Below are 16,305 nucleotides of genomic sequence, written 5' to 3' on the forward strand. Positions count from 1 at the left end.
TGCCCCGGTAGGCATAATGACTGCACTTTCCAAATCGCACATTTGTGTGTGTTTTTATGTAGAGGCTTAGATCTACTGTGGTTAAATACATTTCTTTCTCTCTCATTCCTGTGTGTGCATCTGTGTGTGTGTGTGTGTGAATCTGATATGAATAATGCATTTCAGAAATTTCAGAATCTTTTACAGGAATGTGGACAAATGCAACATGTACAATGTGTTTCCTATTGTGAGTGTATATCCTGACATAGCTGTTTCTGTCCTATGAAAAAATGTGCTTATTAGGGAGAATTAAGAGGCATTAAGAGAATTAAGAGGCATTGCATAACCCCAACTAGTACCAAACAAATACCACGTGACTTTTTGATCATGCAAGAATTTTGCCTCCTGGGAATATCAGATAGCTTAATAAGATTAAATGTCCTGCCAAAATTGGGTTCTTAAGAATATCCCAAACCCAGTAAGTTGGGAGCCATTCAATCAGAGACTATTCTTTATATAGAGTCTCTCTCCTTCCTTAAAGGAGGAAATGATGAACTGAAGTGAGATCATTCACATGTCAAGAAGCTTTTAACTGTCTTAGTGGCAAAAGTGATTAATAGTCATCACATTGGACCTAACAGCACAGCAGATAACGTGCTTTTTTGAAGCGTGTAAAAGCCTTTTTTGAGTATTAAGAAGATATCCTAGGTGTGAGAACAGCTGTTTGGCTCCATAGCAGTTTAGAATAGCAAATGATAGCCCCAGGGGCACAAGAAACTAGAAGCAGGGAAGTAGCTTCTCAAAAGCAGCAGGGACTTTGTGTATTTTCCCCTTAGATTCGGGGCTTATGAAAATCTCTGTGAATTCCTGGACAGGTCTTGATCTTGCAGGTCAGTGCTTTCCAAACCTACGCGTGCAGAGGAATTGCTTAGAGCACTTGTGAAAACACACATTCCTGGGCCTGAGAGTTTGCATTTCTAAAAAGCTCGGAGGTGATGCTTTTGCTGTTGCAAGGATCCCTTGGAGCAGCTCTGAGCAACACGGTTTTAAGGCATCCCTGTAAGCAATGTGATTCTCAAAGCTGCCTCGCTTTCTCACTATTTTTTTTCCCTCTTCTCTCATACCAGTGAGGCAGAGAAACAGCTCTGGGAGCCACAGGACATACAAAAACAATTACCGTGCCCCGACCAAAATACCAAAACAAGCTATAAGGCCACCATGCAGCATGGGGCTTCTTTGGCTGGGTACATGAGTATGAAAAATGAGTATCCCTGAAGTGAGAGAATCATTCTATCCCCACTGTCTCTATGAGCTCCAACTGTGGCAAGCGACCTTGCCAATTGAATCCTTAGGGTGTTGTTTCGTACTATAAAGAGAAGCCAAGAAGATTTGAAGTAGACTGCATGTGGGGTCCAATTTAGATGCTCTCTGCAGATTTCGGTCAAGACATTTCTTTATTCTCCACTCAGCTTTAGGTTTCTGTTCATCTAACTCATAGCCAAGTTTTCAGTAACTGTTGGATGATTAAGTCATATGAAACTCTCTTAGTGTCACATTTTTAAAGGACTATCCGAAGAGCTTAGCACAATACATTTATGAAGCCTCTTAGCAATGTGATCTGACTTTATATATAGTCCTTTTTTTTTTTTAAAGCAGGCACCACACCCAGTGTGGAGCCCAATGCAGGGCTTGAACTCACGACCCTGAAATCAAGACCCGAGCAGAAATCAAGAGTCCAACCCTTAACCGATGGAGCCACCCAGGTGTTTCTGTAGTCTTTTTAAGTTAAAAAGGGGGGCAGAAGGAGGAATTATTATAACAGGCCTGCTGCTGTGGATAATGAGGTTATCCTTATTTTATCAATGGAGGAAATATGCCTCAAAGAAATTAGGTTACTTGCCCAAAATCACATGCCAAAAGCATAGAGAGAAAAGAAATGGCGGACCAGCTGCGAACCAGTGTCTGGGACAAAGTGAAGCCATAACTGAAGCTTCCCAGTGGATGGTGTAGGCCCTTCAGTGGATGGAAGACATGACAAACTCAGAGGGCCCTTGGTTCCAGAAAAAGCTGAAGTGACACAACATGGACAGATGAAAGGGGTCGGGGTGAGGGGGAGCCCTGACTATGTGAAGAGAAGAGACTACACGTCTCACCAGGACTCCTGGGCTTAAACTATGAATGGCAGCAGATGACCAGTAACCAGGTGTGACAAGGGACTCTTCTAGTAGGAGGCCTATGAAGACTGAAAGAATAGTAGAGGACTGATACATAGACTTTTAGGCTAAAGGTGGTGAGTTAAGCACTGGATACCGAGTTTGAATTGCCCAGGGGACATTCAAGTGGAAGTACATTTTGGGACATCAGTTTGGCAGTCTTCTGCTTGCAGATGGTAACTGAAGGGATGGGACTTCCCATGGACACTCACTGGGTTTTTGTGTCATCCTGCAGGGGTTCCCTCTTCTCCGTGCCTCACCCCCACGTTGTAATAGGGAAAAGTCATGATTGTACACTGTCACTTCTCCCTTGCAGGCCACAGGTAGCTGCATGAGTGGGCACATTGGCCAAACTGAACCAGACAATTTGGAATCGAAACTGGAAAGTCCACCTTCGGGCAGGTGCTTATTGAACATAAGAGATAAGAATTTGGTCTGTGGTCCCAGCAACCATTCTCCATTGTACAAAGAAAGAAACAGGAAGCCAGGCTACAGCAAGAGAGAAAGCATAATGCTGGCATGAAAAGAAACACAGAGATGAGATCAGAGACATTCTGGCTTATCTGCAGTACTTTGGTCCCCGATTAGACCCATTTCTGGGACCTCGCTGCATCCAAGTTCTTATGGCCCATGAGGCACACTTCTACCTCTACCAGAAAGAAACCCCAAAACTTCTCTTTTATTTAATCAAGTTGAATATGGTTCCCATTACTTCAAACCAAGAGTGTTAATCAGTAAAAAGTCAAACCAGTAATAGATAAGATGTTACAAGGACACATTTTAGAATGAGGAGAGGACTTTTGAGAGAGAGGAGAAAAATCCTGAATAATAACCAACAATAAATAACAGACAGAAGACAGATGTTCATAGGAGATTGAGAAGTGGGGAGGGAGAGAAGAAAACCTAGAGCCTCTTACAAGTCAAGAGAAAACCATTTCAACAAAAAGGCAGAGGTCAACTGTATCAAACTCTGCCTGCCTAGCAGTCTTGAAACATAAAGAAGGAGACATGGCCAGTGGGTTTAACAAGAGGGAGGGAGGTCATTGTTGATCTTGGTGAGAGGAGTTGGAGTAGATTGGTATGGAGCTATCAGGAGTCAATAACAACAGGAGGTAGAAAGAGCAAGGGTGCATAACCTAATCAACAAATTTGATTTAAAAGGGGAGGATATGGAATGCCTGGGTGGCTCAGTCAGTTAAGCGTCTGCCTTCAGCTCAGGTCATGATCTCAGGGTCCTGGGATCGAGCCCCGCATCAGGCTCCCTGCTCAGTGGGGAGTCTGCTTCTCCCTCTCCCTCTGCCTCTCCAGCTTGTGCTCTCTCTCTGACGAATAAATAAATAAGATCTAAAAAAAAAAAAAAAAAGAGGAGAATATGTAGGGTACTTGTGATTGATACAGTTTTTTTTCCTCTCTCGGGATATGTGTGCGAGTATTATACACATTGGAAACGTGTCAACATGTTTAAATTCTGATGGGAAAGAAACATCAAAAATGGGCCATACAGGAGATACAGTAGAGAAGGGGGAATTGGTAGCATTAGGGCCTGAGAGGGCCAGAAGAGCGGGATCCTGAGAACATCTAAGAGAGGCCTCTTGCATTATGTGGGAAGCAGAGCGGAAAGGCCAGTTTCCTGTCAGGGAATGAAGGAAGGGGAACAGCGTGACGAGGCTGCTGTTTCTTCTCTCCTTCTTAGCCACACTGCTTTTCCTTCTTCAAGTCCTTGAGACATGGAGCCTGATAAGCCCTGCCGTCCAGGGGGGAACGAGGTTGGAGTCAAGGACATACAGACAAGATACAAACAGACTTTAATATTACTTGATCAATGACATTCTGTTCTGTGCTGTTTTGTTCTCTTCTGCAACATGTATCTGTCCTTAATTCACAGACATTTAAAAACATGTCTTACTCTCTCAGTGAAGTTGAAAATTCTTTGTGAGAGAGAAACATGTGTTGTCCAGTTTTACACCTTCCTCGTCAGTAATTCACGTGCAAATGGCTCTCAAAAACAATTATCTGATAAGTTAAATAAGAATGCTCTGTAGCTGATGATGTGCTGTATGGTGACTAAAATAACATAATAAAAATTTTTTAAAAATTAAAAAAAAAGACATGCTGTTTAGTATCTAAGTCAATAACAATCCAAAATCTAGCCATCTATTTTCACTTCTGACTCTGAAGTTTAATTGTAAAAGGTGAGTTGGCATTTATGTTTTCTAGTGATCTCAGAAAGAAAACTAGCACTTTGTGGAATTTATTTCATTTATAGAGGTTTTAGAGGCTTTTGTAGCCTGATTCATTGCAATAAACCTCCAAATGAGTAACGCATTACAGCTAGGATTTGTATCATTCCTTTCGTAGCTTATTAAATATTTAACATTTCTTCTTTAGTCCTTTTCAGAACTATTTATTCCAAATCCATTGCAGAGTCATCCAGAATTTTAAAAACTGGATTAATTTCAGGCATCACATAATGAAGCTAATGTTTCCATGGTTTCCTATTTCTAATGGCTCTTGAATCTACCCTTCAGTGTCAGAAATATTATATCCTTCCAGTGCTCCTTTCTTCTCTCCCCCGGCCCCGATACTGAGCCTGTACTTAATATCTGTTAACCTGAAGATATTCAAATGCAAGTCATGTGACTGGAAATGCATTTCTGCTGTTAGTATTTCTAATACATTTTTTTTTTCTATTTCCATTCATTTAAGATCTGGTTACTTTCATGTTTAATTTTAGGTTTCGTGATGAATTCTGAGCCACCGATACTGAATGTTTGATGGTACGCTGCCGCCCTCTAGCTTACTTTTGCAACGTTCTCCACAATGTAACAATTTATGCAGCAAATCCCTTGTATATATACAGTCCAATCGACAGATATCCATATTCGTTTTCAATGAATCATGTATTGGAAGTTCTATCTTTGTACAGCTATTAATTAAAGTTATACATTTCTTTCCTTTCCAGATAAGATTAAATGATCAGTTAATTAACTGATCAAATTATAAAAGAAAAAAAAAGTCTTAAAAAGGAAAAAAAGAAACAAACTCCCTCGTCGTGTGCCAACTTCTCAGCCGATTCTCTTTTCACCTTAATTTACACCTTTTCCCTTCAGGTAAGCTGACTGTTTTAAAAATCAAAGTGCTTTCTTATCTTTTATTCCTTAAGCAGCCAGAGAGAAGTATCAAATCTTCCATGCTCTCGGTGAATGCTGAACACTTGTCAAAGGATATTTCTGAAGAAGGAACAAAATAATTTCAGTTCAAATTCCAAGGACTGTCAGAAACTTCAACCAGGTGTTTTTTATGTTCAAAAAATTATAAAACTACTTAAGGCTTGAATTACTATTCTTGTCTGAGAAAAGTTCTGAAATAGATGCTGTTATAACCTGATACTCCTTTGTGATGAGATCTTCTGGCCTGGATAGAGATATCTGCTATTTGTTACCTGAACAATTCCAGAACTGGTTTGCTGGGATTTATTTGCCGTCGAACATATTAACTAAAACTCAGTGCAACGACATTAAATTGAACCACATATTAATAAAAAGGGAAGGTACGTTTATTTAAGTATCTACCTGCACGTTGATGCCCTAAAGCCTTAAAATTGAAATATGATGTGCAGCTTAATTTTCAGTGTTGTTCTCAGCTGGAACTGTGTAGGGAACCACATTTGGGTATAGCACAGAGACCCTAATGCTCCAAGGATGGAAACCTGGGTCGGATTCTCGGTTCTGTCAACACTGAACTTCTGAGAAGAATACCTCTCTTGAACTTGAAATAATGAGCATACCATGCTCATGAAATTGCAGAAACCGTCAAATGAAGCAGTGAATGAGCACCAGTCTGCTGCATGCTCAGGGCAAGGAGCCTAATAAACATTGTTTAATCTAAATCTAACATAAACATGAGGTTGTTCCTGCTCTTCTGATTAAGGAGCACTCCCTGCCTTTTATCCCTTTCCCCTTATCAAAGTGTCTTGTTCTTTGTGTATCCTTATGTACTGTTTCTCAGTCTTTTTGCAAATTCCAGCTATTTTTAGCAGAAAATGTAGGTATAAGAGAAACTAGGTAAGTCACAGAATCTGGGAGGGTCAGAAATCAGGTGTAGAAGCTACTCTGACTGTTGCACAGAGATGCTAAGCCACTCTCACCGAGCAACAGTCCCACCAATGCCACCCCAGATGCCACCACGGGGACTCTTGTCACTGCGGCCTCCTCAGATTTCCCCAGAGTGGAGTCCTGAGCGTTGAATGATTGCGTCTGATCGGCAGAGTCTGCACCACGGCTGCAAGAAAAACTGGAAAGTTGAGGTTCTAACTTCTACCTTGGACGACGGGAGACAAAAGGTGAGGAATTCTACAAATGTAAGAAAGGTACTGAAGGATTCAATGTGGCCAAAAAGCGGGACCACTCCACTCTGCTCTCTGTTTTTTATGATCCCCATCAAGCTAATCAAATTGTTCACTCAAGAGTTCCTAGAAATAGAGAAGCTAAGGAAGTTCATCTAATGGCAGAAAATTTCGGGGCTAATAACAAACCACAAACCATTGCTTCTCTCGGTTGCCCCCATTTCTCCTTTTCACGCTCTCCGCGCATGAGAATACATGTGACAGTATTATACTGTACAAGCATAGAACTGTATTATGCCTACACTATGCATATTGATTGATTGATGTATTGAATTCCAGAACATCTGCAAGGAATAAGAAATATAAACAGAAATAATAATAAGATCTGTGCCCTTTGTTCTTGGAATTCACATCCTATTTAGGCAATCCGTCCTATAAACTGCTAACTATAGGCAACCTATGAAGCACTTTAACAGAAGCTGTAGGGCACTGTGCACATATGTAACGTTTGGAGACACTTGGAGTAGGAAACCCAAGATTAAAGGTATTGTCCAATAATACCTATATTGCAGACATATTGGGAAGTCTATTTTGTTAAACAGGAGACTGGAGATATGCCAATAAACTATTGTACATTGCTGGTAAGTTCAGACCTTACTGTGCACTTTCAATTTTTATTCATATTAAAGTTTTCAGATCTTTCATTGCCTTCAAATCATCATTTCAAGCTTCGTTATTATTCAGACACTGTAAAATGAAATTTTAGATCATAGAGTGTCCTTGAAAATAGAAACTTCTTACTACGATACTAATGTTTTAGTTTCTAGTCTTAAAACATTATAGTTTTTCATTTACATTTCTTATGTATACTCATTTAATAACCAACTTTAAATTCAGTAATCACATTTTCCCCTAAGCTTTGATTAGAACAATTATAGTAAATGAAAATAAGAAAGTAATTTCTGTAAAGAGATTCATAAAGCATCCTTTTCAAGCCATAAAGCAGCCTTCCGAATAGTTTTTTCAGCATTAGGTCTACCAAAAAAAAAGGAAGAAAGATTCTGTTCTGCTGAAGATAAACAGATCCAAAATGCTTTCACTGTCTACTCATCTGCTTTTTCTGGGTCTAGCCTGATACGAAATCTTAGCACACAAAATGTGCCTGATAAATGCTGTTGAGTGAGTGTCTGGCCCTCTTGCCAGGACTAAAAAGGTAGAAGCATCAGCAAAAAGTTCTCTTAGAGGGGCACCTGGGTGGCTCAGTTGGTTAAGTGCCTGCCTTCGGCTCAGGTCATGATCCCAGGGTCCTGGGATCAAGCCCTGTGCAGGCTTCCTGCTCAACAGGGAGTTTGCTTCTCCCTCACACCCCCGCTCTCTTGCTCTCTTTCTCTCTCTCTCTCAAATGAACACGTAAAAAATCTTCAAAAAAAAAAATTCCCTTCTGAAATAGAAAGGTGGTGAACAGATACAAGAAATAGAAAAGAAACAGATAATTGAATTTTTACATCTACCCAATTTTTCTTTAGCCCTAAACTTTACTCTTGGCCCATGTTTACTTTGGGTTTACCTTACAAAACAAGAATATACGTCAGCACACACCTAAGGGAAATCTCTGTGAAGATGGCCATACCAACTTGCTGATTGGTAACACATGGCTGAGTATTTTCTGTCAACTCACTGTGGTACAATTAACATTGAAGGTATTATTCCTAGCTACATAATCCCCTCACACTGCCATCCTGAATAATGTATTTTTTTAAGTTATGCTAATAGGATCTAAGCCAGGGAGGCTACAAACAACTTGATTAGCAGAATTTTTGTAACATCTTTTATCTGCTGTGGAAAGGCCAAGCCGAAGCACTAGCCATGTTTCATGAAGGCCCATGGACGACCAAGGTGTCTATACAGTTCTATTAGGGTGGGAGACAGTACAGTTTTTTTTTTAAATGTGTGGATCCCTCTAATTCAGATTCTCCTCTCAAAAAGCAGAAAGACTTAGGGGCACCTGGGTGGCTTAGTCAGTTAAGTGACTGACTTGATTTCGGCTCAGGTCATGATCTCAGGGTCCTGAGATAGAGCCCCTCATCGGGCTCCATGCTCAGCAGGAGCCTGCTTAAGATTCTCTCCCTCCCTCTCCCTCTGCCCCTCCCTCCTGCTCGTGAGTGCATGATTGCTCTTTGTCTCTCTCAAAAAGGAAAAAAAGAAGTGAAAAGATTGAGGAAGTGATCTTTCACTGTTTCTTCTGTCTTTATTCTTTCATCCCCAAATTCCTCAAAGGTTTCCTCACACACATACATACACACACACACCCAGACACATGAACTCATGCGCACACACATAGTCACACTCACAAGTAGGAAGGAAGGTAAGTTTTGTCACAGTAACAAAGATGCAAAATCACTGTGCCTTAAAGGAGATAGTTTATTTCTCTCCCAGGTAAAAATCTGAATGTAGGTAAATAGAGCTTAGCTCCACAAAGCAGAGCTTTGTCCTTGTTATTCCATCTTGTATGGGCTCCGTTCCCAAGGGCATTACGCTAGCCACAACACCTGCATGGTAGCCAACTGGAAGGGCAGAGGCAGAAGGATTATTGAGAAAGGGCAGGAAGCAGACTATCTGTCCCTTAAAGAAGTTTCCCAGAGCTTCCATACAGCACTTCTACTTAGAGCTCTTTGGCCCGAATCTAATAACACAACCACACTCAGCCACAGTGGGAACTCAGAATTGTGAATTTTATTTTCCAAAGTGTGTTCCCAACTGACACATTTAGGTGTTATTCCTGAGAACAGAGGAAGAATGGATATTGGCAAATAACTAGCGAGCTGCTATGGGGCTGGTTCCTCCCTACTATCCTTCCCATGACGTAATGTGTGGGATTACATTCTCAGACGGTTCAGGGCAAATTCCTTTCCTTCTCCACCCACTGTGCACTACCTTTTCCTCTACCCTTTAATCCACCAAGAACATGATTCTTATGAATCCAGACACACTTCTCCTGCTCAGAGGAGCAAAGAGGGAAGCAATTAGTGAAGGACAGATGACTTTTACTATTTAAGCTACTGGGTGCTACGAATTTGAATAGGAGAATCTGAGCCAAGTCTAATCCTTTGCTCTTGTGTTTGCTATCTAAATTGAGACCACTGTCAGTTTTAATTGAACATAAAATCTCCTGTTTGATCCTAAGCAGGAGAATAGGGTTTTCATTTGCTAGTCAGTGGATTTTGGATTTCTTGCCCAAAGGAGCTAAACTTTAGTGATAGTTAATAATACTATCTCATTCAAATGAAGGTCTGGAACCTTTAATATTCTCTGGGACATATCGACCTTTGTGGGCAGCAGAACCAGTCATTTAAATACAAATTTAAGCTACAAACATAGCCCCGGTTATGTCAACAGTTGTTCTCACACTTCACAAAGCACTACAGGTGTCTTTGAAATCGTAGCTTTGAAGGACAGAACAAAGCATGAAGAGCCCACCCATCCCCAAGGACTCACCCATCCCACCTGTGTTTTTTTTATATCTGGGGTTCTATATGAGATATTGTTTAAAGAAAAATTTTCATGACTTTCAAATATTTGACCTCATTCTTCCCAGCCAAATTTTGTTTCTTATGGATTTGTTTCTTATGGACATTACAGCCTTGAACTCCCTAGGACTTTCAGGAGCTAGTAAAGAGGGGTACAAAGAAGGGATGTAATGTGAAAGCTTCCGCTCACTTGTCATCATGACATATTTTTGAAAATTTATTGAACTTATTTAGAAAGATCACAATGATGCTGGCAAAATCTGCTCTACAAAGCAGAGCTTCGTCCTTGTTACTCCATCTTGTGTGGGCTCCATTCCCAAGAGTGTTACACTAGCCACATTCCTGGCAGGTTAGCCGATGGGGAAGGTAATGGCAGAAGGATGGGGAAAAGGCAAGAAACAGAGCGTCTGTCCTCTCTATGTCTAGATTAGTGAGATTGTATTAGTAAGCATTTTTGCCTCCCTGGTAGTCACAATGTATGTGCATAATTGAAATTCTTTTTTCTTTTTTTTTAGTCGGTTTACATTTAGCTTTGTAAATCTTAAAGGTTTTTTTATTGTGTGAATGTATCTGTTGCCTGAAATAACTGAATATTTCTATCTAGGTCAACATACACAGAGGAAATGATGACTGACTGACAAGACCTGGGAAATTTGCACATTACACAGCTGCACCACAACTTTATTGTTTGTTTCTACTATCAGAATCCTCCGGCAGTCCCACTTCATCTGCCAAATATTCCATGGGGACAAAGAAGAGCGAAAGCCTATGTAGTCCTTTTGTTGTTAATTAGAAAAATCCAATCTTTTCTTCCTGGGAGATCAGCTACTTAAGTAAAAATCACATCTCCAAAAGAATAGTTAAGGGTTCTATTCTAAATAAAATATTCTAAGAATTTATTTCTCTCGGCATCTGTTTCTTCATTTTCCAACTCATATTTTTTCATGGCAACAAAATACCGAATAAAAGTTTCCCCAAGAGCCTGTCTCAGACACTGATCTTCCTCCAGTGCCACAAGAGCGTCTTCCAGTTTCAAAGGGATCTCGGAAGATTTTGCCTGATAGAAGTCCGTGCTGTCATCCGGACCGGCCAGGACACCATCACTGCTTTGAAGTCCATCCAAGCCTGCAGCAACAGTCGCCGCCAGCACCAGGTACGGATTTGCAGTCGCTGAGCCCAGTTTATTTTCTATCCGGGTGCCTTTCTCACCATGACACTTGATATTAAAAGCACAGCTGTTATCATTGTATCCCCATGTTGTGGGCACACTCTCCTTGAGGTCTTTACTCTCCTTGGAATAACGCTTTCGGCAGCTAACAGCGGGAGCCAGCAGGCAGCTGAGAGCAGCAGAGTGCTTCAAGAGCCCTGCCAACCATTTTTTCCCAGTGATCGTGAGCTCCTCGATTCCAGAATTGCTGCAGAACATATTTGTCTTCCCCTCGACATCCCAGAGACTGTGCGACAAAATTCCTGAATTGCAGAATCCAGTCTCGATGAAAAAGCTGGCGATGTAATTATATTTCCTTGCGACTTCTTTGACACCTGTTCTGAGGGTGAATGCATTATCAGCTGCACTGATGCCAAATTCGGGCAAAAAACAGATTTCCATCTGACCGGGCCTGGTAGAGGACGAAAAACTCTCGACGTTGGCTCCAGTGTGATACAAGCCATCAACGAGTTCCTGGATGAAAGGCTGGTCATGATTATTTAGCAATGTTGAAGCAGGAAAAGAGATGGTCTTTGAATTGATAATTTCAGGCACAGCAAAAATGCAAAAATCATAGATGAAGGCAGAGAGCAGGGAAAAGCCAGAGTCCTGCAGCTGGCTCAGCTGCCTCTTGGCGATGTACCGCGGGGAAGTCAAAAGAGGCTCGCCAGTCACAGTGAACGTGTCACATATCACTCTTGCAGTTCTCTCAGCCCACGGCAAAACCCGAAAGGTGGAGAGCTCTGGCATCAGGACAATGTCGCTATTAAAACATGTTGCTCTTATGTGATCCACTTCATCATCCTTAGGATTCGGTATCAGTTCAAGATAACCTCGGGGCATGCAAACGCCATGGATCACTTTTTCCTAAAGAAATTAAAGGACAGAGCAATCAGGTTATGAAACTGGAAAGCAAACGAAGGTGTGGGGTGGGGGGACGCATTGTTAATGAAGAAAAAATGTATTTAACATCTGTCGGTTAACACTAGCTTAATATCAAATAAATTTTAAATATTTTATTTTTTTAAGATGTATTTATTTGAGAGAGAGAGACGGTGGGGGGGCGGGGCAGAGGGAGAGAGAGAGAGAATCCTCGAGCAGACTCCCTGCTGAATATGGAGCCCCCACACAGGCTTGATCCCAGGACCCTGAGATCATGACCTGAGCTGAAATCAAGATTTGGCCACTTTATACTGACTGAACCACCCAGGGGCCCCCAAATTTAAAATATTTTAAAATAAACCCCTGAGTTACTTTTATAAACAACTCTTAATATTTTTAGCCCTCAAGTCTTTATGTGCTTTCGGATCTGAAAATAGCAGTCATAAATAAAAGATACAATGATAAAGAAAATGTCTATAGCAAATGACAAAGGTAAAGCCTTGTGAAATTATTTGAAATGATCATAATAAACTAGTCCTTTTTAAAGGACTTTTTATTTTATGGCATAGTTGCTAATATTTCAGATAAGGTTTTATTTGGGCTTATTCTATGGTAATCCCTATAGTTGACTGAGAATCCTCAGTCCTTCCCAGAGACTTGATGGTGGTCAGTCCTAGGACACACATGACAGTCATCCTAACAGCAGAAGAGCCAGGTCTGCTGACAGCTGCACTCCTCTCTTCATTCACTACTACAACCCTCTAAGAATGAATACATCACAACCTCACAGTCCCAGAAACTGCCTGTGAGTGTGGACCTAAGTCTCCAAAGCCATAGTTCTAAAACGTGATATAGCCTTCAAGTCAGCCACGACCTGGGTGTCACCAAATCTGACTTCTAGGCCTAACTCTTTCATTCGTCACTTGTGCAAAGTTAGACAAATCACTGGACTAAGTGCGTCCACTTCCATGTCTGTGAAACAAAAGTGTTAGACTAGATGGTTACTAAGGCACTTTCTAGCCATAGACCTCTTGGGGGTCAGTGGATTTGGTCATTTATTTAACTTTTGCTATGTGCCAGACAACAGGGACACAATGAGGTTATAAAGTTGAGCAGACATGCAAAACAGCTTCTAGAAATTGTGTCATAGCAATATAACAAGGCTTCATGTGTTGACGGGTTACATTACTGGTAGGGGAAAAGCTAACCATAAGGTCTGGTTCCCATAATGTCAGTGTGTGTCATGAGGTTAATAAAACATACTAACACTCTGTAAGCCAAATTCTTTCTTCTATTACCTCCAATCCCAAAGAGCATGGCTACCAAAGAGGGGCTGGTGCTAACAGAGACCACCTACTGGTCTCTCTTCTGCCTTTGACTATGTGCAGTGGCACATAGTCACTTTCCACTTTCCACTTCCTCACTTTCCACCATCTATACAAACACTTTCAAGAGCCGTTTGACTTGACTGAGCCAAGTCTGCTTTTGCCCGTAGTAAAGTTGAGAAAGTCAAGCACTATTCAGTGCCTGCCTAATTTTTTCAGTTCCCTCAAGAACCCGTACACACACACACACACACACACACACACACAGAGGCATTGTGGAATTTTAGAGTACTTTAGTATGAAATCCTTTCATGTGAATTTTTACTGTAAGAAATAATGTTATTTTCCTACTTTTCAATTTCTTAGTTTGAAAATCTGTATGTTAGTTCTGTATTTTCCTAAAATGAAGGGTAATGTATTTTATTCATGAGACTTTCAAGAGTTCCTACAATTGAAATCTGTGTTTGTATTCACCTGGCTGTGAACAATAGGGAATAACTTGTTACCATTTCATTCCGCTAGACCTTCACAAATTTAAAGAATAGGAAAAAGTCACACTCTATTCTTCAAACTATTTAATCTGTATTTTTCTGAGCACTCTTTTTTAACATTGTCATTTTCTTTGTTCTTTTTTTGGACATTCTGAATTCAAACGACTCTTTATTAGTGGTGGGAAACATATAAATATACATAAGCATGTCTTGCTCATGGCAATAAATTAAGTTACCTTAAAGTGTGTTTATAAATATAAAGCACTGGGACAACTTCACACTCCAATATAGGTCACCAGGGATTCAATAAAAACTCTTGCAAAATAGCTCAAATCTCTATGATAACTGAAATTTGGACCACAAGTAAAGGCCACCAAAGAATTAGTTATAAATTCTATTGTAGGGGCGCCTGGGTGGCACAGCAGTTAAGCGTCTGCCTTCGGCTCAGGGCGTGATCCCGGCGTTATGGGATCGAGCCCCACATCAGGCTCCTCTGCTGGGAGCCCGCTTCTTCCTCTCCCACTCCCCCTGCTTATGTTCCCTCTCTCGCTAGCTGTCTCTCTCTCTGTCAAATAAATAAATAAAATCTTTAAAAAAAAATTCTATTGTAACATATCATGTTTTGAGTAGATCAAAGATAGAAAGAATCCACATTATCTGCATATAATTTAGATAAAAACTAGCCTTTTGCTGGAACAAAGACAGTGTAAGTTAGTTGTAAGGTTTAATCAGCTAATGTTTGTAAGGCATTTAGCACAGTGCCAGCCACATGATAAGATTTAAAAAGTAGATACCATCATCATCAGTTTCCCCATTTGGCCTTTTCCAATTACATAACAGTCTTTTCCTCTATTCTTAGTAGGTGGCTTGTTTTTTAAAAATCCATATTGTTTCTTTAGTAAGGAAGAATGCTTAGCTCAAATCAAGAATAAAAAGAAATATGAAGGCTGAGCTGGTGGAACCTGGCTGGCTTAGCTGGTGGAGCATGTAACCCTCGAGCTTGGGGTTGTGGGTATGAGCCACAAGTTGACTGTAGGGATTACTCAAAAATGAAATCTTTAAAAAAAAAAAAAAAAAGCTGAGCTGGATGCTCAGTAAAAAAGGGAAAAAAGGGAAAAGGGAAAAGGAGGAGGAGGAGGAGAAGGAGGAGGAGGAGGAGGGGAAGAAGATAGAGGAGGAGAAGAAGAAGAAGGAGGAGGAGGGGGAGAAGGAAGAGGAGGAAGAGGAGGGGAAGGAGAAGGAGGAAGGGAAGGAGGAGAATTGGAACTGGAAGTGAATAATCACAGGTGAACATCCCAGCTCTGCCTCTAATTGCTTGTATAATTTTAAGAAACCTTTCCTTAACTTTTCTGGGTCTTGCTTCACTCATCTATAAATGAAGAAGATGGATTATATTATCTCCTATATTCCCCCTCATGGTCTAATAGGGATTTTTAAATTGACGTTTTATTTTCCACATACAGAAAAAGGTTTAAAAATTACTTTAGAAAGATTGAAATTACTTTTCACTAAGTTAGAGGCAAATTCAAATCATGGACTCCACTTTTTGTTTAATGAGTTCCCCATACAGAATTGTATTTATATCAGACGCATGTTGTTAATATTGTTTTGCACAGCTGAACTTATTTTTCATGTTCATTTGCAATACATTTTCCAAAATGAATTATTTAATTTTAAATTACAAATACTCATGATGTAAATATTCACTCTTATACCTTTACAAGTTCCAAAATGAATTTAAAGTGTTTTGTTAAAAAATAAATAGATACTACGTGATCATTAAATAAGAATAAAATAATGACTAAATGAGATAATAATAAATAAATAATAAAATAATAATGACAATAAAATAATGGCTGAAATGAGAAAGTGAGTTTGTATTAGCAAATTAAGGCTAAAAATAAATACAGCAATTGAGAGGAAGTATGATAAGTTATATTAAAATTCTTATGATAGACAAACTTTTTCCCCACATAAACTGCAGAAGAAAAAAGTTGATTCTGATATATTGGACATTGAACAAGAGAATGGGAAGTATTTTCAATAGTATTAAAAAAAAGAAAGAATTGCAGACATTTTCTTTTTATGTCAATTAGATCAATCCCCAGCAAGTGTAGGGAGCATATTAAATTATATTTCCATAAAAGAGGTTCTTTGAGGAACTAGAATAATATACTCTAAATATGTAGCTTTGAGATGCCATTAGTAGAATAAATGATTAGGATTTGACAAAAACTGAATAGCAAACAGTTTTATATTGAGGTCTCTGGCAAGTGCCTGAAGTGCCAGTTGTGCTTTCTTATTGATTGGAAGAAATTCATATAAATTAGATTGTT

The 16,305-nt window shown here is 40.0% G+C and overlaps 1 protein-coding gene across 1 annotated transcript in view; it reads right to left on the reverse strand.

The window, feature by feature from the left end:
* Positions 1 to 10,051: 10,051 nt before the first annotated feature.
* The window catches only part of LGSN (lengsin, lens protein with glutamine synthetase domain), a 35,039-nt gene continuing 28,785 nt past the window's right edge, over positions 10,052 to 16,305 (reverse strand). Inside the window, exon 6 of the mRNA XM_008684894.2 lies at positions 10,052 to 12,138. Within this exon, the coding sequence (XP_008683116.2) occupies positions 10,939 to 12,138 (1,200 nt within the window). The 3' untranslated portion in view covers positions 10,052 to 10,938. The remainder of the gene's footprint in view (positions 12,139 to 16,305) is intronic.

This window comes from Ursus maritimus, unplaced genomic scaffold, assembly GCF_017311325.1.
Source record: "Ursus maritimus isolate PB19 unplaced genomic scaffold, ASM1731132v1 scaffold_29, whole genome shotgun sequence".
NCBI lineage: Eukaryota > Metazoa > Chordata > Mammalia > Carnivora > Ursidae > Ursus > Ursus maritimus.